At 43.2% G+C, this 21,834-nt stretch overlaps 1 protein-coding gene across 2 annotated transcripts in view; it reads left to right on the top strand.

The window, feature by feature from the left end:
• The first annotated feature begins 882 nt into the window (after window positions 1-882).
• LOC126248262 (uncharacterized) overlaps window positions 883-21,834 on the top strand; it is a 173,253-nt gene continuing 152,301 nt past the window's right edge. The window contains exons 1-6 of one of the 2 annotated variants that reach the window (XM_049949113.1): window positions 883-1,009; window positions 12,692-12,788; window positions 15,595-15,675; window positions 16,220-16,309; window positions 16,418-16,519; window positions 18,442-18,695. In XM_049949113.1, coding sequence (XP_049805070.1) covers window positions 903-1,009; window positions 12,692-12,788; window positions 15,595-15,675; window positions 16,220-16,309; window positions 16,418-16,519; window positions 18,442-18,627 — 663 coding nt within the window. In that variant the 5' untranslated portion in view covers window positions 883-902 and the 3' untranslated portion in view covers window positions 18,628-18,695. Of the gene's footprint in view, window positions 1,010-12,691; window positions 12,789-15,594; window positions 15,676-16,219; window positions 16,310-16,417; window positions 16,520-18,441; window positions 18,696-21,834 lie in introns of those variants that run through there. The other variant, XM_049949114.1, reaches the window with a different exon arrangement.

Here is a 21,834-nt window from a genome sequence, read left to right as displayed (position 1 = left end):
ACTGACGAGGCGTGACACATATCTGCAGTCACTGTCCGTTAGTATCTTATTACGACCACTTTTCTCACACTGTGTTACATTGCTGCGAGTGGTACACCATTCATTGTATATACGTTGGTCAGTCCGCGTTGATAAGCCAAAACCTCGGCCAACTTCATTCACGGTGTGCTCAGGGGCATCCCCAAACACGAGGCGGCCGGAGTGGCCGTGCGGTTCTAGGCGCTACAGTCTGGAACCGCGAGACCGCTGCGGTAGCAGGTTCGAACCCTCCCTCGAGCATGGATGTGTGTGATGTCCTTAGGTTAGTTAGGTTTAAGTAGTTCTAAGTTCTAGGGAACTGATGACCTCAGTAGTTAAGTCCCATAGTGCTCAGAGCCATTTGAACCATTTTTTGAACCCAAACACGATAACTCCTTTCTTCCACTCCATCACGTCTCCACGTGTTACTGCGCTAATCCATAAAAGCGACTAGAATGTGCACACCACTTCACTACCATGACTTAGCGTCAAGTGGCCCGTTGCTCATGTAAGCTTGTTTCTAATATTTTGCCCGGTTAGCTACGTGTGAGATATTTATAATCGTAATCTTTACCTATACCTGAGATAACAGGTCACGAGCATCGAAGATCTGACCTGGCTATGGTAGGATCCAAGTGTACCCGCAATCACAGCGCCTTCTTGCTCTGTCTGAAAATAATTGTGTGGCGGTAAAAAAGGCGGCGCCGAGCTGTGAGCAGCGCGGGAAAACACTAGGCTCAAGGGTATCTGTGCAGGTAACGAAGCGGGCGTGCTTCTTTTTTCTGCGAACGCCGTGACGTCAGGTCGGAAGCTGAAGGTTGCGCATCCGGGTGTGTGTGTGGGTATATAGCCGCGGCGCGGGTCGGCACCTCACAGTCCCAGCCATGGCCGCCACACCTGCAGTGCTCGCCGGCGCCGTTGCGTTGCTCGCTGCTTCCGCCAGTGCTTTCAACGCACAGGGGCCGCGGATGGCCTCAGAGTTCACCACCAGGCACGTACTCGCTGCGGCTCCTCATACTCACGGCCTTCATGTGGCATGCTGAACACCGTATTTAGCAAACTGACTGTCCAATATCACTTTTGGTTGCTCGTCCAAACGCTTCAGTACCGTACGGTCTGTTGGCTTTCGCTTCGGTATGTTCGGCGGACGTTTGTTAAACGCTTTTCTGACTCTCATATTGGAATTTTCAGCTCCTCCCGTGCTTTCAGAAAATATAATGAAATTAGGTATAGGTCCGCCATTTTGCAAGTAAACAATTATTAAACCTCCTGGCAGATTAAAACTGTGTGCCGGACCAAGACTCGAACTCGGGACCTTTGCCTTTCGCGAGCAAGTGCTCTACCAACTGAGCTACCCAAGCACGACTCACGCCCCGTCCTCACAGCTTTAATTCCGCCAGTACCTCGTCTCCTACCGTCTCCAAACCTTCTGTAAAGTGTGGAAGGTAGGAGACGAGATACTGGCAGAAGTACATCTGTGAGGACGGGGCGTGAGTCGTGCTTGGGTAGCTCAGTTGGTAGAGCACTTGCCCGTGAAATGCAAAGGTCCCGAGTTCGAGTCTCAGTCCGGCACACAGTTTTAATCTGCCAGGAAGTTTCATATCAGCGCACACTCCGCTGCAGAGTGAAAATCTCGTTCTACACAATTATTCTTTTGCTTTTATAGCCAAGCGTGTTTCATCACAGTTGTGGCACCCTCAGTGGGGTTTACATTTTACATTGTGTGTATCCTGTGACTGCCAACTGAAATCAGCCACAGGTCTAAATTAAGGGTCCATTCTCCTCTGTCAGCCTTTAAAATAAGCGATTTTACGAGTATTTTGGAAAAACTAAGGAGGCAATCAACGTAAATCTATTTGCACATTATTTATTGATTCTTGCACAACATATGATTTTTTTAAAGAAATTCGGTAATCATTAAGCCCTCCATCCCAGGAGTTAAGGTTGCTCTGTCCAAAATGAGGTGTGACCATGACCGAAGTGCTGCAGTCTGGAAATCTTATCTATAATCAAAAAACAATTTCTTTAATACATAGAATATTGCGCACATAGTAATAACATAGTTTCTTTGAAATTTGAAAGAAATATCGAACTGCACAGGTTTGAGACAAAGATATAGTATTGACTTTTTTCGGTCACGCTATTTCCAATAACTGATGAATAAATTAAAATAAAAAATAGTCTACTACTCCCCGCGGACATGCCCGAGGACTAATTCTGCCAAATTGCAGAAAGATATCTTTCTTAGTGCGCCCGTAATCCATTCCGTCAGCTTAAGTTCAACTGTGTTTCAAGTTGACGTAATAGATTGCATGCACACTAATGTCGATATCTTTTTGAAATTTGGCTGAATTACTCCTCGGACGTGTCGGCAAGGAGTAATAGTCTAATTTTTTATTTTAATTTATTCGTAAGTGATTGCAAAAAGAGTGGCCAAAAACACACGACAAAACTACATCTTTGACGGGACACACTTCATTTTGGACAGAGCAATTTTAACTGCTAGGCTGGGGGGCTTAATGTTTACTGAATTTATTTAAATAAATCGGAAGATGTTATCCAATAATCAATTAATAATGTTCAAAAAGATTTACGTTGCTTGCTTCATTGGTTTTCCCAAAAAAATCGTAAAATCGTTAATTTTATAGACTGACTGATGGGAATGGACCTTTAATACAGTGGTTTATATCTGCGTAAAAAACGTATTTTTGTTTCTATGTAGTTGGAATGACGTTTTCTCCTGCTCATTCGTGAATCCTGCGTCTTGTTACGCTGCTGTCGCTTGGATACACAAAGGTAAATTGTGCAATGAAACGTATCTGCAACCCATGGTAACAAAACAAGCCACAGGATTCACAAATGGGCTGTAGAAAACGTCACTTCATCTATACAAAAACAGTTTTGACACATAAATATAAACCAGTCGAAGCTCAGAACAAGCCAAATACAGCAATGATGGCGTGGTGTATTAATGACCTGTGGCTGATTTCGGTTGGTAGCCACAGGACATACACAATATACAATAAAAGAGAAAAGCCCACTGAGAATGCCAAAACTGTGGTGGCACATGTTTGGGTATTAAAGCAAAACAATAATTGTGTACTAGCAGAAAGGCGGACCCGTATTTAATTTCATTACGATCTTTCTGACGTTTCATCAGCACGACTGACAGACATTGCTGGTGGCGAGAAAGTGTGTGAATCTCTGACAATGCCAGCTAGTTGTGCTGGCCAAACGTCAGATAAATTATTAAACAAACATCGATAGAGGATCACAAGACCAAAGCCAACAAGGAATACGTGAATAAGTATCCATGAAAGCTTCGCCGAGAGAGATGGTGCAGTGATTAGCACACTGTACTCGCATTCGGAAAGACGACTGGACACATCCCCGTCCGATCAACCAGACCTAGGTTTCCGTGATTTTCCTAAATCGGTTCGAGCCAAATCCGGATGGTTCTTTTGAAAATGGCACCGCCGACTTCCTTCGCCATCTTTTCCTAATCCGAGATTGTGTTCTTCTCGTTGACGACGGGACGTTAAACGCTAATCTTCTTTCCTTCTTTTACAGAAACTTTAACAATTTTGCACTCCAATAGCGATTCTAGAAATGCGATTTTGGCTGCCAGATTTTATCTTCCGCAAACGGCGTTCGGCTCCATATAAACGTTCTACTGCATTTAAGTAGTGGTTCTGACGTCAGGCTGTGACTTTATTTTTAAAATGTTGCTTTAAATATTGGACTGACGAGAAAATTATTCATCTTCTATATTTGATATGCCGAGAGTTTTTCTGTTCGGCGAGCAGGATAACTGACAGTGACCGAAGCAGAAAGGATATAAAATGCATACTGTCAATAGCAAAGGAAAAGTTTCTAAAAAAGAGAAAATTGTTGACAGTGAATGTAAATTAAGTATTATGAGGTATTTGCTGGAGGTATTTTTCGGGAGTGTGTAGCCTCGTATGGAACCAAACATGGACGGTAAAGAGTTCAGACAAGAAGAAGGTAGAAGCTTTTGAAATTTGGTGCCACAGAAGTGGCCGAAGATTAGATTAAGAGATACTACATCGAAATGGAGGTAAAAGAAATTTATAGTACGATCAGACTAAAAGATGAGACTAATTGATAACACTCATCTTGTGACGTTAAGGAATCGTCAATATGGTAAGGGAAAGAAGCGTGTCGGGTTAAAATTGAAGAGGGGAATTTGGAAAAAAATAACTTTCCCAGAGTAATTTTTGTAATTTCGGAAAAAGACTGAATTACACAAAAAGTGAATCCTATCATTTAAAAATAGAATAAAAATATTACAACTCTATTATTGGCCTGGAAAAGAGGCAAAAGTCAGAAAAGTATTTGGAGAGACAACTCTCTCCCCTACAGCTGATATTTCTTGCTCCAGTTTGTCATCTGCAACAAATCAGGATTTATCCATGGTACATTACGTACGCGGGGTGTCCTAGGAGGAATGGTCATTATTCGAGGATATGACAGGAAAACGTATTCGAAGTAAAAATCCAGTAAACATGGGCTCTAAAATGCATACCTTAAGACCTATGAGCATTTCGTCTTCCATACTGTGAAACACGCCCCCCCCCCCCCCCCCCCCTGAACCATGGACCTTGCTGTTGGTGGGGAGGCTTGCGGGCCTCAGCAATACAGATAGCCGTACCGTAGGTACAACCACAACGGAGGGGTATCTGTTGAGAGGCCAGACAAACGTGTGGTTCCTGAAGAGGGGCAGCAGCCTTTTCGGTAGTTGCAAGGGCAACAGTCTGGATGATTGACTGATCTGGCCTTGTAACAATAACCAAAACGGCCTTGCTGTGCTGGTACTGCGAACGGCTGAAAGCAAGGGGAAACTACGGCCGTAATTTTTCCCGGGGGCATGCAGCTTTACTGTATGATTAAATGATGATGGCGTCCTCTTGGGTAAAATATTCCGGAGGTAAAATAGTCCCCCATTCGGATCTCCGGGCGGGGACTACTCAAGAGGACGTCGTTATCAGGAGAAAGAAAACTGGCGTTCTACGGATCGGAGCGTGGAATGTCAGGTCCCTTAATCGGGCAGGTAGGTTAGAAAATTTGAAAAGGGAAATGGATAGGTTAAAGTTAGATATAGTATTAGTGAAGTTCGGTGACAGGAGGAACAAGACTTCTGGTCAGGTGACTACAGGGTTATAAACACAAAGTCAAATAGGGGTAATGCAGGAGTAGGTTTAATAATGAATAGGAAAATAGGAATGCGGGTAAGCTACTACAAACAGCATAGTGAACGCATTATTGTGGCCAAGATAGATACGAAGCCCACACCTACTACAGTAGTACAAGTTTATATGCCAACTAGCTCTGCAGATGACGAAGAAATTGAAGAAATGTATGAGGAAATAAAAGAAATTATTCAGATAGTGAAGGGAGACGAAAATTTAATAGTCATGGGTAACTGGAATTCGAGTGTAGGAAAAGGGAGAGAAGGAAACGTAGTAGGTGAATATGGATTGGGGCTAAGAAATGAAAGAGGAAGCCGCCTGGTAGAATTTTGCACAGAGCACAACTTAATCATAGCTAACACTTGGTTTAAGAATCATGATAGAAGGTTGTATACATGGAAGAACCCTGGAGATACTAAAAGGTATCAGATAGATTATATAATAGTAAGACAGAGATTTAGGAACCAGGTTTTAAATTGTAAGACATTTCCAGGGGCAGATGTGGACTCTGACCACAATCTATTGGTTATGACCTGTAGATTAAAACTGAAGAAACTGCAAAAAGGTGGGAATTTAAGGAGATGGGACCTGGATAAACTGAAAGAACCAGAGGTTGTACAGAGTTTCAGGGAGAGCATAAGGGAACAATTGACACGAATTGGGGAAAGAAATACAGTAGAAGAAGAATGGGTAGCTTTGAGGAATGAAATAGTGAAGGCAGCAGAGGATCAAGTAGGAAAAAGACGAGGGCTAGTAGAAATCCTTGGGTAACACAAGAAATATTGAATTTAATTGATGAAAGGAGAAAATATAAAAATGCAGTAAATGAAGCAGGCAAAAAGGAATACAAATGTCTCAAAAATGAGATCGACAGGAAGTGCAAAATGGCTAAGCAGGGATGGCTAGAGGACAAATGTAAGGATGTAGAGGCTTATCTCACTAGGGGTAAGATAGATACTGCCTACAAGAAAATTAAAGAGACCTTTGGAGAGAGGAGAACCACTTGTATGAACATCAAGAGTTCAGATGGAAACCCAGTTCTAAGCAAAGAAGGGAAAGCAGAAAGGTGGAAGGAGTATATAGAGGGTCTATACAAGGGCGATGTACTTGAGGACAATATTATGGAAATGGAAGAGGATGTAGATGAAGGTGAAATGGGAGATACGATACTGCGTGAAGAGTTTGACAGAGCACTGAAAGACCTGAGTCGAAACAAGGCCCCCGGAGTAGACAACATTCAATTGGAACTACTGACGGCCTTGGGAGAGCCAGTCCTGACAAAACTCTACCATCTGGTGAGCAAGATGTATGAAACAGGCGAAATACCTTCAGACTTCAAGAAGAATATAATAATTCCAATCCCAAAGAAAGCAGGTGTTGACAGATGTGAGAATTACCGAACAATCAGTTTAACAAGCCACAGCTGCAAAATACTAACACGAATTCTTTACAGACGAATGGAAAAACTAGTAGAAGCCGACCTCGGGGAAGATCAGTTTGGATTCCGTAGAAATACTGGAACACGTGAGGCAATACTGACCTTACGACTTATCTTAGAAGAAAGATTAAGGAAAAGCAAACATACATTCCTAGCATTTGTGGACTTAGAGAAAGCTTTTGACAATGTTGACTGGAATACTCTCTTTCAAATTCTAAAGGTGGCAGGGGTAAAATACAGGGAGCGAAAGGCTATTTACAATTTGTACAGAAACCAGATGGCAGTTATAAGAGTCGAGGGGCATGAAAGGGAAGCAGTGGTTGGGAAAGGAGTGAGGCGGGGTTGTAGCCTCTCCCCGATGTTATTCAATCTGTATATTGAGCAAGCAGTAAAGGAAACAAAAGAAAAATTCGGAGTAGGTATTAAAATTCATGGAGAAGAAGTAAAAACTTTCAGGTTCGCCGATGACATTGTAATTCTGTCAGAGACAGCAAAGGACTTGGAAGAGCAGTTGAACGGAATGGACAGTGTCTTGAAAGGATGATATAAGATGAACATCAACAAAAGCAAAACGAGGATAATGGAATGTAGTCGAATTAAGTCGGGTGATGTTGAGGGTATTAGATTAGGAAATGAGACACTTAAAGTAGTAAAGGAGTTTCGCTATTTGGGGAGCAAAATAACTGATGATGGTCGAAGTAGAGAGGATATAAAATGTAGACTGGCAATGGCAAGGAAAGCGTTTCTCAAGAAGAGAAATTTGTTAACATCGAGTATAGATTTAAGTGTCAGGAAGTCGTTTCTGAAAGTATTTGTATGGAGTGTAGCCATGTATGGAAGTGAAACATGGACGGTAAATAGTTTGGACAAGAAGAGAATAGAAGCTTTCGAAATGTGGTGCTACAGAAGAATGCTGAAGATTAGATGGGTAGATCACATAACTAATGAGGAGGTATTGAATAGGATTGGGGAGAAGAGGAGTTTGTGGCACAACTTGACGAGAAGAAGGGATCGGTTGGTAGGACATGTTCTGAGGCATCAAGGGATCACCAATTTAGTATTGGAGGGCAGCGTGGAGGGTAAAAATCGTAGGGGGAGACCAAGAGATGAATACACTAAGCAGATTCAGAAGGATGTAGGTTGCAGTAGGTACTGGGAGATGAAGAAGCTTGCACAGGATAGAGTAGCATGGAGAGCTGCATCACACCAGTCTCAGGACTGAGGATCACAACAACAACAACAACTGTGAAACACATCTTTTCTACTGAATAATATTATAAAAAGGAAAGCTGCTACTCACCATATAGTGGAGATGCTGAGTTGCAGATAGGCACAACAAAAAGACTGTCACAAATAAAGCTTTCAGCCAGTAAGGCATTCTTCAAAAATTGACGACAGACACACACACACACACACACACACACACACACACACACACACACATACAGACCCAGTCTCGCAAACGCAAATCACACATACGACTGCAGTCTCAGGCAACTGAAACTAGACTTATCTGATATGCAAAAACAGAAATTCACGTGGAAGATCAACGCCTTGACTACATAACCGCCATTGAAGCCAATGTGACATGCGAGTTGAACAATATGTCAAAGAAATAATTTTCTGACACTGTTGCATATTTGTTCTTTGTGTACACCACCTGAAGCACTAAAACCACCATCTTAACGTTTCTCTGTCTTCTGTTAACCACTCTCAAAACTTATTGCAAAAAATTGACTTCTGAACAGGTCTATTGTTGACGAAAGCCTTAGTGGCCGAAAGCTTTAATTGTGAGAGTCTTTTTGTTGTGCCTATCTGCGACTCAGCATCTCCGCTATATGGTGAGTAGCAACTTCCCTTTTCATACAATTGTTATATTGCATCCTGGATATTCCACTGTTTAATCTTCTACTGAACAAGTGTTCATAACTCTTAAGGTATGCATTTTAGAGACCACGTTTACTATACAATTTTATTCTTGTTTGGTACCGTACTACCTCCTCGTAAAATATGGAAAGCGAAGAGCTTGCAGTAGAAGAGATTTGTTTCACAGTATCGAAGAACCGAAGTTTTCTAGACTTCTTTGTTTCGAATGCTCGTTCCTGTCATATCGCTGAATGTTGACCTTTCTTCCTGGGACTCCCTGTATGTTTACATTATCAGGCTCTAGGCCTATAATGAAACCATTGCTTTTTTCCCTGTTTTGTTGATGTTGGGCTATGTACGTACTGCCATTATCTTACTTTCTGCTGTCAATAGTGATTTGTCAATAATCTTTTAACTATCATTCGCTAGGTTAATGTAATAGATTTTGAAACTACTGTAAGGACATATGTTACTTGTAATGGGCTTTGTGAATTGGTGAGCGACGAGAGGGGTTTTTGTATGTACATACATTTTTTTTTTAATAAGGCGACTGAAATTATACCTCATGGTCTCCCTGACTATAGTATGTACGACTGGCAGTCTTTTTTGTGTTGTTTCTATTAATAGCGTCTATTTTCATCCGTGGTTATTACTGTGGAAGAAGACTGCTCCATTCTGATATAAGCTCAGGAGAAGAAACAGTCACGCCCTTAGAAGAACATACAAGCCGCTATGGAGAGCTGTATATGACGTTCAGTTGGCACCAGGCTGTCATGTAACGTCAAACGCTGACCTAAGTCAGGGCAGTGAGGTATATTCGTGCCAGTCGGTTGTATGGAAGTAAGTGCAGTAAGATGGGTCGAAGTGGATGCGTGACAGAATGGCACAACGGAGCTGTTGTGTTGAGATGTGCCCATGAACACACAGTGATGGAAACTAGCCGATATGCTGGTGTATCAACGCAGGCTGCCTACCACGTCTACAGGGAGTGGTGTACTACTGGCAGTCATTTAGCTTGGCGTGTGAATAGTGACCATAAAAAGAGTCTCTTGTGTTTATTTCAACATTTTCGATTTTGCCCTTTCTTCTATATCTTCATGATGAGTTTTCTGAAAACACTCCCATCTTCCAAGATGCTAGCAGCTGTGTTCATAGGGCTGCACGTGTACGTTCTTGGGCTGTCTAACACTCAAGATCCCTACTACACCTCATCTGGCTCGCCAGATCACCTGATCTTAATCCCATGTAAAATGTCCAGAACAATTGGGAAATCTGATCATCAATGAGCAGCTTCAGCTGGATATGTAGTACATCAAGAAAATTTTGGATTCTCCTCTTTGTCATAATGAGGCTGATATCAAGGCTAAAGGCGGTGTTACAATGTATTAGCGTGATGTCTCCAGGGGTTGGCAAAATTTTTCGTGCGTCTGAGCATATATTTTAATTCTGAATACACTCTATCACCTGACGTAAAAAACTGGTCTCACAGTGCCAAGTGTAGTGTGCTACACTGGTTGCCTGAAACGGTCTATCGTTGACAGTGGCTCTGGACTGTCCCTTTCTTGCCATACATTAAATTAAGTACAACTTAAGGCGCTGTCACATATGAGACTGAGTGCTCATTGAAAGTCGAGTAGCTGCTGACCTAGCACCCAAGTTAGTAAAGGATGAAGGTGATTTCCAGGACAGTTCAGGGCCACCCAACAACAACAGTGTCATGAGGATCTGACCCCTCCCTGCCCCCTCCCCCCACCCACAATGTCGCCTTCTCCACCTTCCCCCTTCAAGGTCACCCCCTCCTCTCCTACCATCTCCTCCTCTCTCTTCTCACATGCAGCATTGCCATATTTCTTCCAAAATGGCGGATTTAACCAACAAGTGTTGCTTAAAAAATTCAAGGTGGTAGAAAGAGGTCAGTTAAAATGGCTGAATCAACATTTTATATCTTGTACTATGTTGAACGTAATGTACCTGTAATACTTAAGAATGATGACCTTCTGTCTGCATCAACTTCCCACGAATGTGTCTCAGTTATTGAGTAGAGAAATCGATTCAAACGGTAGGTAATGCATCAGTATTTGTGTTGATGTTTCATGTCTTTCTCTTATTAGTACAGTACTGGGTCAGGTACACTTTGTGGAAGTTTAGCCAGTTGCCTCATGTCTCAAGCAGCTGTTGGTGGAAATCTCTCTCTCTTATTAATGGTCATGTCTTCAAGTCTTTTTGTTATATGAAAAGTGCTGTTTTGTCCGAATCAGTCTCCATTAGCAAAGGACTCTACTTATTCTACTTTCTGTACTGAATATAGATGTATCTACAGTACAGCAGTAGTGTAGTTGGAAGTGAAATTTTGCAGTCTATCTCACTGCATCTGGGTTTTGTAGATACGAGCCTTGCACTCAGATGTGCCAAGAAGGCTGCACCTGTTATCCTTTCCAGAGAAACTTCACAGGCAGTCGTCTACAAGGGAACAGAGTCAGCATACATCCTACATACTGGCAGCATCACAGCATTAATGCCTCTGTTACAAAATATTTTGTCTCTGACCTCTTCTGCTGCACACACACACACACACACACACACACACACACGCACACACACTGTCTTCTTTTCCCTTCCGACCAGGCCTTTGAAGCATGTAATATTTACTGCGCTCTTTACAGTCTCAGTCTCTTGAAGTGAAACAAAACTCCAAAGTTAAGTGGCCAGTTTTGCTTTATCTCACTACAGTATGACTCTTATCCTTATAATTAGGCATCAATGCGACACTGATTTTATGCTTCTCTATTCCTTCACCTCTTTTTACCACATATGGAATCGAAAATGATCTGTGATAAGTATTGTAATCTTTACTGGGGCCCTAGAACTGTTCTGGAAACTGCCTTCATCCTCTACTCATGTTGGGTGCTTCCCATTCTCCCATTGTGTTGGTCTTTGGTGCCATGTCACACTGGACGAATAATAGTTTATACATGTTCGTGAATCTCGTCCACCCATCGCCCCTGCTCACAAGCATTCTGGGTGAGAAATCATTCATTAACATAACTATTCGTTATTGTATTCACTCTTGTGAGAATGTAATCAAAACATTTATGTAACAAATTATGCCTTCAAATTTATGTTAATTTGTATTTCAGGGCTGTTATTTTCTTCCATTGGTAAATTTTTTGATTTTGAACTTCTCATTCATAATCTTCTGATTTGAATGATTCATTTTATCACTTACATGTTTCTACGTCGGGATATGTATACTGCATAATCCACTGTACAGTGTGTGGCGGGCGGTTCTCCCTGTCAGACATGGATCGAGGAAAAAGTACTGTCGGCACCTCTCCTTACCATTATTCAATCTAAATAAGTTAAAAAAGCCTATTCTGACCAAACTAATGACCTGAAGTAAACGAGAACAGGATTTTCATGGTCCTTGTACAGTTTCACTAACTGCAATGACTTCTGTGATATTGAGTGCATCGCATTTCTTACGAAAAGGTCTATATTTTCTACAGTTTTATCCTGCCTACGAAGATTTTATGGCTGCTGTGGACTCCTAGTGTTTATGACCAATGACTTCAATAAAATCCTATTTCCTTTAGCGTATTTGTAATAGGTACCATAGCTTGCAACAGCTACCTATCTTCTCGACTTTGTATTTTTCTTATTGATCATTGATTGCACTTCAGAAAGCAGGTAGCAAAATCTTCATTAGACATTCCACAGAAATCTGGCGAGTACTCATCGACATCTCGGTAAATACCTCGCCTATTCAGAATTTGGTGGACACTTGCTCTGCTATCGCCGAATGCCGCATATAAAGTTTTACTAAGGCCTAAAAGATTATTCTTTTAATTATAACTTTGAAGGTTATTAGTTTGATTGTTTTGAATTTTCTTTTATTGGTTATTTGTGTTTTAATTAGTGTGGCTTTTTTTAACTTTAGTAGAGCGAAAGGCCTTAGGTTCTGGCGCCGACTTTACATAGATCGGCAGATTACAGTAACGTAAAGTTCTGTAGGTATTTTCGCTACATTCACCTGTACTTATGTATTGTTTATGTAGAAGATTCACCTCTACAGGCCTGTCACGTGTGGGAATTCGCACTGTTTTTATTGCATTCTTAAGGAAGTGGCTAACAAAGTGACGCTTTGCTTGTGTGTTGGTAGCCTGCTGTTCGACGACCTAGTGCAGCCGCTGTGCACAGAATCCACGACCAATGACGCGTGCTACGGCTGCTTCGCGCGCTACGCCAGGATGAGGCAGGTAGTGTATACAGCTTGACAGACACGAAAAATGTAACATTTTCCTAACAAAAAAAGAATAACATTCTGCCTTCTAAGAGATAATATTACAAACTATATATAGTATTCTCTCCTTTGTGTGTTAACGAACATTTATTTACATAGTTTTTATTTATTTGTGATCGTACGCAAGTGTTGCTCCTCTAGTGGCTGTGGAAAGAGGTGTATTCTACGACAGAAAAAAGAGAGAAATACTAGTGTATCATATTTCTGGAATATGCTATATAAATTATTAAATTGCTGCGTGATATATCACAAACGTTTATATGAAATAAATTTAATCTACATATAATATCTAATTCATTTAATACATTTAATATATAATTCATTGCGCTTTCTACTTGTAATGCGTCCTGGTATCAACAGACTCAAATGAGTATGTCCAGGGCAAGAATGGATGAACTGGTCCAGTTAGCTGCCTCGTGTGTCACTGGTTCCCTGTTGCGCAAATGTTCCTAAATTACATTATCTACTAATATGTAATATCTAATAACCTAATAATCACCATGAAATTTGTCTCATCTCATCTTTTTTTCCCAATCTGATGTATAAATATGGCACTGAAACGGTGCATCACTTTTGTATCCTGACAGTTAAGACAAAAAATTTCGTGTTAATGAACACCGTGGGCGGAGAATAGTCCATCCGTTAGGGCGTCAACATAAAAAGATGTATCAACAGAAAAGTTCTTCTTCCAGTTCCCCTGAGGTCCCCACAGGTTAAGATTGCGGACGAAGCGTACCTTCCGGCATTGGTTTCATTCTGATATAGGACGACACCGACCTTCTAATAGGCGAACATTCAACCAGCAAACTCAAGTTACATACATTGATCTAGCAGAAAAACCATTTCTACTGACTCTTATTAAGCTTCCTTCCAGCTACTCCGTTCAGTGCTCGCGACATCCTTTGCTGTAGCTGAATCAAACGTCTTCTTCTACTTGCTCGTCTTCCCTTTCACGGAAATTTGAGGCCATATGAATTTATTGGAAATTTGTGGTAAGTTCCTATGGAATCAAACTGCTGAGGTCATCGGTCCCTAGGCTTACACATTAATTAATCCAATTTAAACTAACTTACTCCAAGAACAACACACACACCGATGGCCGAGGGAGGACTCGAACCTCCTACGGGGGCAGCCGCGGCTACACCGCGCGGTCGAGGCCATATGATCCATTCCGGTTTCAAATATATGCTTCAGAAATTTATCATTTTGTTTCGCTTTCTTTTACTTCAGGCGAAATATACAAATCATATTTCCTTACAAATAAGATAAATACACTCCTGGAAATGGAAAAAAGAACACATTGACACCGGTGTGTCAGACCCACCATACTTGCTCCGGACACTGCGAGAGGGCTGTACAAACAATGATCACACGCACGGCACAGCGGACACACCAGGAACCGCGGTGTTGGCCGTCGAATGGCGCTAGCTGGGCAGCATTTGTGCACCGCCGCCGTCAGTGTCAGCCAGTTTGCCGTGGCATACGGAGCTCCATCGCAGTCTTTAACACTGGTAGCATGCCGCGACAGCGTGGACGTGAACCGTATGTGCAGTTGACGGACTTTGAGCGAGGGCGTATAGTGGGCATGCGGGAGGCCGGGTGGACGTACCGCCGAATTGCTCAACACGTGGGGCGTGAGGTCTCCACAGTACATCGATGTTGTCACCAGTGGTCGGCGGAAGGTGCACGTGCCCGTCGACCTGGGACCGGACCGCAGCGACGCACGGATGCACGCCAAGACGGTAGGATCCTACGCAGTGCCGTAGGGGACCGCACCGCCACTTCCCAGCAAATTAAGGACACTGTTGCTCCTGGGGTATCGGCGAGGACCATTCGCAACCGTCTCCATGAAGCTGGGCTACGTCTCCCGCACACCGTTAGGCCGTCTTCCGCTCACGCCCCAACATCGTGCAGCCCGCCTCCAGTGGCGTCGCGACAGGCGTGAATGGAGGGACGAATGGAGACGTGTCGTCTTCAGCGATGAGAGTCGCTTCTGCCTTGGTGCCAATGATGGTCGTATGCGTGTTTGGCGCCGTGCAGGTGAGCGCCACAATCAGGACTGCATACGACCGAGGCACACAGGGCCAACACCCGGCATCATGGTGTGGGGAGCGATCTCCTACACTGGCCGTACACCACTGGTGATCGTCGAGGGGACACTGAATAGTGCACGGTACATCCAAACCGTCATCGAACCCATCGTTCTACCATTCCTAGACCGGCAAGGGAACTTGCTGTTCCAACAGGACAATGCACGTCCGCATGTATCCCGTGCCACCCAACGTGCTCTAGAAGGTGTAAGTCAACTACCCTGGCCAGCAAGATCTCCGGATCTGTCCCCCATTGAGCATGTTTGGGACTGGATGAAGCGTCGTCTCACGCGGTCTGCACGTCCAGCACGAACGCTGGTCCAACTGAGGCGCCAGGTGGAAATGGCATGGCAAGCCGTTCCACAGGACTACATCCAGCATCTCTACGATCGTCTCCATGGGAGAATAGCAGCCTGCATTGCTGCGAAAGGTGGATATACACTGTACTAGTGCCGACATTGTGCATGCTCTGTTGCCTGTGTCTATGTGCCTGTGGTTCTGTCAGTGTGATCATGTGATGTATCTGACCCCAGGAATGTGTCAATAAATTTTCCCCTTCCGGGGACAATGAATTCACGGTGTTCTTATTTCAATTTCCAGGAGTGTAGTTATGTTTTCCCATGTTTTTCGGAGAAGAACTACAGCTGTATTTTAATTACTTTTTAATTACAGGTACCAGATGCATACGATGAACTAAAAAAGTGCGCCAGGGACTACTTGAATGGTACATCCTATGCAGAATGTCAGGCAGTGGTGAGTCAATAAATTATTTTCATAATGATAACAATATATAAAGTTCACCGAGTCTCAACTGCCCTTTAAGGTAATGTTTATGCACAACATACCCGTAATGAGGCAGTTCCGAATCTCTGTTTAGCCCGTGCCTCTTCTATAGCTCTGTAGCTCTATATAACTGTCACGTCGATAGTCAACTTAGCTTCAGTATGCTTGAATTATTCACGAACAGTAGTGTTAGGTTTATTCTTGCGAGAGTCTTGTACGTAGTTTCTCGCAGTAAAAGAAGAAATTAAACCCAAACGTCTCTTTCACGCTTCAGAAGTCCCAATTTGTAAACGAGTGGCAAGAAAACGGTCGTTTTTAATCACTCCACAAATATTAATTTGCCTTGGACATTATAATTAGGTGACGATCTATGGTGTGCTGCTGTTGAAAACTTTCCCGTGAGTTGAAACACGACGTGAGAGACCAACGCGCTTTAACATTACCTTACCTTGATGCTCTGTGAGAATGTAAAAGTGACTTCTTCATCCCATTTTTTTTTTTTTTTCATTTTCAGATCGGAGATGCTACAGGCAGTCAAAGTGGACAGTCGAATGTATTCTGCGATTTTGAAAAGTGCGTTAGGAAGCGGGACATGTTGCATCTGGTAAGTGTGACGAACAATACTTTATGTACATGTACGCCTTGTTTGAGAAATTATGAAAATTTCTGAAACAACTTTCTTTATCTTTCGTCATTTGTTTGCTTTTTTTAGGTCGATGAATGTGCCAGAAAGAGTGACAATTCCAAATCTGAAGGGGAGAAGTACGTACAAACAACATCCTGCGTTCTTGAAGAAATGCATCGGCGCAAATTTGTAAGTGCTTAGCTAACTAAAAAACAAAAAAAGCATGATGCTTATCGAAAAGCAAACTATGTACAGATAATTCTGAATGCATTCGAAGAGTTATGGACCGTTTTTCACGTAAACCATTATTTATGGAGCTATTGATAATTTTGTGTAGCTCGCAAACAACAATTTGGAAAAATGTAATAACTGACTCGTTCGGATAATGATATGTAGGTATAGATGGTTCGGTAGTATTCAAACCTGTCATGACCTGCCATTTTTGAAATTTAGATTGTATTGTATTGTATTGTACTGGGGACCCAGAAACGACGTAGAGGCTTGGTCCCCGCCGTAGGCCTCAGTGGTACACAACCTTACAACAGGCTACAGAGGTCCACTCACCCCACCACCGCCCCACACTGAACTCAGGATTATTGTGCGGTTCGGCTTCTAGGGTACCCCCCCAGGAACGTCTCACACCAGACGAGTGTAACCCCAATGTTTGCGTGGTAGAGTAATTATGGTGTACGCGTACGTGGAGACAGTGTTCGCGCAGCAATCGCCGACATAGTGTAACTGAGGCGGAATGAGGGGAACCAGCCCGCATTCGCCGACGCAGATGGAAAACCGCCCCTTAAAAATCATCCACAGACTGGCCGCCGGGCGGATTCCTGCCGGGGACAGGCACGCCTTCCCGCCAGGAAAGCAGTGCGTTAGACTGCACGGATAACCGGGCGGGCCTGGAATTTAGGTTACTATGTTATTCTTAAAGTCTATGCGTAATTCGTCTATCTTAATGCAAGGTGGAATAGTTTTGCATAGTTTGCTCTTCCAAGTCGGTGAGACTCTTCAACACATGGCGAAACCATGTCCAGACGTTGTGAGGTTGGGCGGCCACCCCTATTACAGATGTCGGACGCCGTAGGTTGGGCAGACTGGTAAAACAGGACAGGTGACAAACTGTGGCAGACCTAACATTATAGTTTGGTACCGGGCAGAGTACAAGTGTATCTGACAACACAGTGAACCAAACACTCCTAACAATGGGCCTCCGCAGCCGATGACCCATGCATGTGCATTGTTAACAACATGACATCGGCAACTTCGATTGAAATGGGCACGTGACTACCGGCACTGGACGTTGGCGCAGTGGCAGAGCGTTGCATGGTCTGATGAATCCCTATACCTCCTTTATTATGCCGAAGAGAGGGCGCAAATCCGTCGTCTTCCAGAGGAACAACACCTCGACAAGTGTACTGCAGGACGGAGACAATCTGGCGGTGGCTCCATTGTGCTTTGGGAACATTCAGGTGGGTATCCATGGGCCGAGTGGAGCTCGAGCAAGACACCATGACGCCCAATGAGTATCGTACACTGGTTGCAGACGACGTACACCCCTTCATGACGATCATGTTTCCGGACGGCGGTGGTATTTTTCAACAAGATGTCACAAGGCCAGGTTCTAGTATAGTGGTTCTAGTAACACAGTGGCAAGTTCCAATTGATATGCTGGCCCTCCAACTCGCCAGATCTGAACCCGATCGAACACATCTGGAATGAGGTTGAACGTGGCGTCAGAGCTCATCGCCCCCCTCCCCAGAATTTACAGGAATTGGGTTACTTGTATGTAGATGTGGTACCAACTCCCTCCGGCGAACTACCAAGGCGTCATTGCTTCCGTGCCACGACGCGTAACCGCCGTTATCCGTGCCAAGGATGGACATACCGGCTATTACGTAGGTGGTCGTAATGTTCTGGCTGATCACTGTACGTAGACGGCACAATCTCAATTCGGAACCATACAGAGGGGTGTAGACAGTCTAACTCTGCGAATGGAAAAGGCTAGGGGAGTGGGGTGGGGGAGGCTGATGCTGTATGTAGACTGATGTAGACCGTACGGTAACTTGCGGAGTTCAGACGTGCTTGTAACACATGTTATCTGCTTACAGCTGTCGGGACCTCGATACCCAGGCGGCTTCTCGACTCCGAAGGCGTACTCGCTGTACGTGACGGAGGCCGGCGAGCTGCGTGTGATGTCGACGTACGTGGGCGCCAACGATCAGTTCAGCTGCGAGCCCTCACCTTCCCCACTCGGGCCGATTCCTGCTTCGGCCGACGGGCACGAGGGAAAATAACACCTCCCAACAAATTTCCTTTAGTGTAAAACAAAATTATCGTTCAACAATTAAAAGGCTTAACCATATTCTGTGTATATTTCATTTCTATCATCGAAATCGTAACCTTTGCTTTCAGAACAATTAATGGCAGCTCCAGATATTTGTGGTCGTTTAAATCTGCATGCTGGTCTGGAGCTCAAAACTGAAACCTTGTGTTTCGCAGGTGGCGCTCTTACCTACTTAGTTAAGCTCCATTAATTGCAGGAGTAGTATTTGTCATAGCAGACTGGAGAAATTAGAATATTAATATAGTATTACTTAATTGCAGAAGTGACAGTGGAAAGATCCCAGAACTATACCCGGATCAGAGCAAGAAAGAGATTGACAGTTCATTACTTACACGAGAGTTACCATAGCAATCATCAACCACAGAAAGTGTTGGTCGCGCCTTCTGTTTTGTTCCCCGTTGACATATCGCTCTGTGGACGACAATTACGGCGGCTAACATAATTGATGTATTTCCTTTTCGCCATGTACTTTGTTATTTGGTGCTTATAATACCCAAAAATGGATCACATGGCTCTGAGCACTATGGGACTTAACATCTGAGGTCATGAGTCCCCTAGACTTCGAACTACTTAAACCTAACTAACCTAAGGACATCACACATATCCATGCCCGAGGCAGGATTCGAACCTGCGACCGTAGCAGCAGCGCGGTTCCAGACTGAAACGCCTGAACCTCTCGGCCACAACGGCCAGCGCTCGATCACACATGGCACGTGTGTCTGTTGACTGACGGCGTGATGTTCAGGTATTTCCGTGGTCAGGAATATTCTCAGATGTGTTCGGTATCGACTAGCCGTGAGGGGTAGGCTATATGCCAATAGTAATTGGCGTACCCATGCAGTTACCCAACCACATGCTGGCCACGACAGATTTTGCTTAACTTATGTGATCTGACAAGAACCGGTGTGTCCAACGAGACAAGGACATTGGCATTTCTTTCGTACAACTAGATTACAGAACATTCTAGCAACAAGTACATTTTATCACCGGTGCACAGAGAAACGATCCGATGAAAGTTAAGGAATTTGTGGGAGTAATGCAGAGCAACCAGATTGGAAAGAGTGACATATGTAACTGATGTAGCATTGTAAAACTGCGTTGCCTTGGCCTAGATCGGTCCGCGCCATCAACCACGAACGTACGACAGAACTACACTTTACAGTGTTATTTCTCTGCACTAGTAACTTACTTAAAATAGTCAAGTCTAGAGAACCGCTTCTACTTACCGCATGAAGAAGTGCTCTCTACCCATTACCATCTCGAAAGTTTCTTGGTCTATATCGGTAAGACAACACTAAGAACTGGGCACATTTTTCTCTTCCTGATTATGTTTCTTCAGTCACAATTAAGTTGCAATTGCTTCCTGTTCACAGGCAGCGGGATTCACAACCGACACAGGTGGCCTATTGCGTGATTTATTTCGTAGACACAAACCTTCCTTGAGGTTCGAACTTACATTTTTGTTTTCGGCGAAAGTGGGGCAAAAGACGACGAGGATTTCAGGGTCCGAATCTTTGGTAATATGGGTCTTTCTGCTTCGTTCAAATTCTTCGTCAGATTCAGCTTCATTCGCAAGCTGAAGAAAATATCAAACCAATCTTTCTCGTTTAGCTCTCTTGCTTGTAGATGCTTTCGCCGTATTTGTATTTTGTAGCTGTTTCCTTATTATGCTGTGGTGTTCAGAACGGCCCGATTAATTTATAACCAAACTGCTGTTCGAGCATTCGGCATCACTGTCATTTTAGGTAGCTGTGACTCATCAAATAAGATGGGCGTGCTTACAAATTTTCATCTTTATTGTCGAATCGATACAACTGTGTGCGAAAACATGAATACAGGTTTGACAGTCATGGCACCTTAGATCGCATTTGCAGGAAATATTAATTATTTCATTTTTGCGTACAGACCGAGAACATATGAAAAGATAAATTGGTTTTCTCTCGCTCTACTTGCGAGTGGGACAGTAAGCAAAATGACTATAGCCCATTTCACGTAGGATGTCGCTTCCGCGCATAGAGGCGGAACGAGAGGGAAGCGTGGAGGGGATAAGGTTTGCGCATGGCTGACGGCAGAAAGCGGGCAAACAAAAGTCCGTGTTGCCAAACTGTGTTACTGCGGACAACAGGCAGGTCCATTTGCCTTTGGTACATCGTATTATACATTCACATCTACGAGGGAATAGTACATTTTAAAGCCGATTTCGATCAGACGTCTACATGAAATAAATATTACTTTACGTCTTGAGGTGTGTCCACTGCTTCATAGTAATCGTCTGTGTGACGTCGGAAGGTGAGAACAGCTGACGCAGCTTTGTGAAGACGTCAAGTACCATTTTTCTCCAAACGAGTACTGTCTAACGACAAGGTCATCGAAAATGTTTGCAATAACTGCCATTTATTGCGATTTGGACTATATTGTAAGTAAAAAAATCTTCAGACTGAAACCAAAATCATTGTATTTGTTGGACAACTGCTTCTACTAAATATAGTTTTTTCCAGTGTGTATAACGTGCGTATGTAGATGTGTCTCACTGCAGCTCAATGTAAATGTTAGTGGAAAAAAGAATTACTGGTAGCAAAGACTAGTGCAAAAGACTATCGTAAAAATTGTCAGTATGTTATCATATTTTTCTGTGTCAATGGTCATTAACAGTTTAAACTAATTTGTTCGACATTAGAGTGGGAGAACGCATTTATGATCCATTGAACAAGCTAACAGTTAACCACCTTTTGTAAATAACTCGACGGAACGCTGGCCGATAATGCAAGAACCCATCGATATCTTAACAGGTATCCCTCCCTTTAATTTTAAGGCGTTTTATAATTCGTGCCTTGAAAATGACTGGGGTTTACGTGTCGAAATATTGGAGTTTATGACGAATGTATCCGGCTGCATTCTCTCGAATAATTAAAGAAAAGCTTAATGTTTCCTTGAGCAATGTGTTGAACATTGTAGTCTGAATACATCATAGGATAAGTATTCCTAATCAATAAAAGTTAGGAAGTTCTCAGGTAGTATGTATATGCAATTTATATGCTAACAAAAACATTTTCAAACCATGGGCCTTTAAAACCAAGAAAGATCATTACTCTACTTTGTTTCGAAGTCTACGTCGTAACACCATCTACCAATCGAGCCCATGTCCGAACCATGTGAC

This window comes from Schistocerca nitens, chromosome 3 (genome assembly GCF_023898315.1).
Source record: "Schistocerca nitens isolate TAMUIC-IGC-003100 chromosome 3, iqSchNite1.1, whole genome shotgun sequence".
NCBI classification, from domain to species: domain Eukaryota; kingdom Metazoa; phylum Arthropoda; class Insecta; order Orthoptera; family Acrididae; genus Schistocerca; species Schistocerca nitens.
This window is presented reverse-complemented; position numbering and strand designations above follow the sequence as displayed.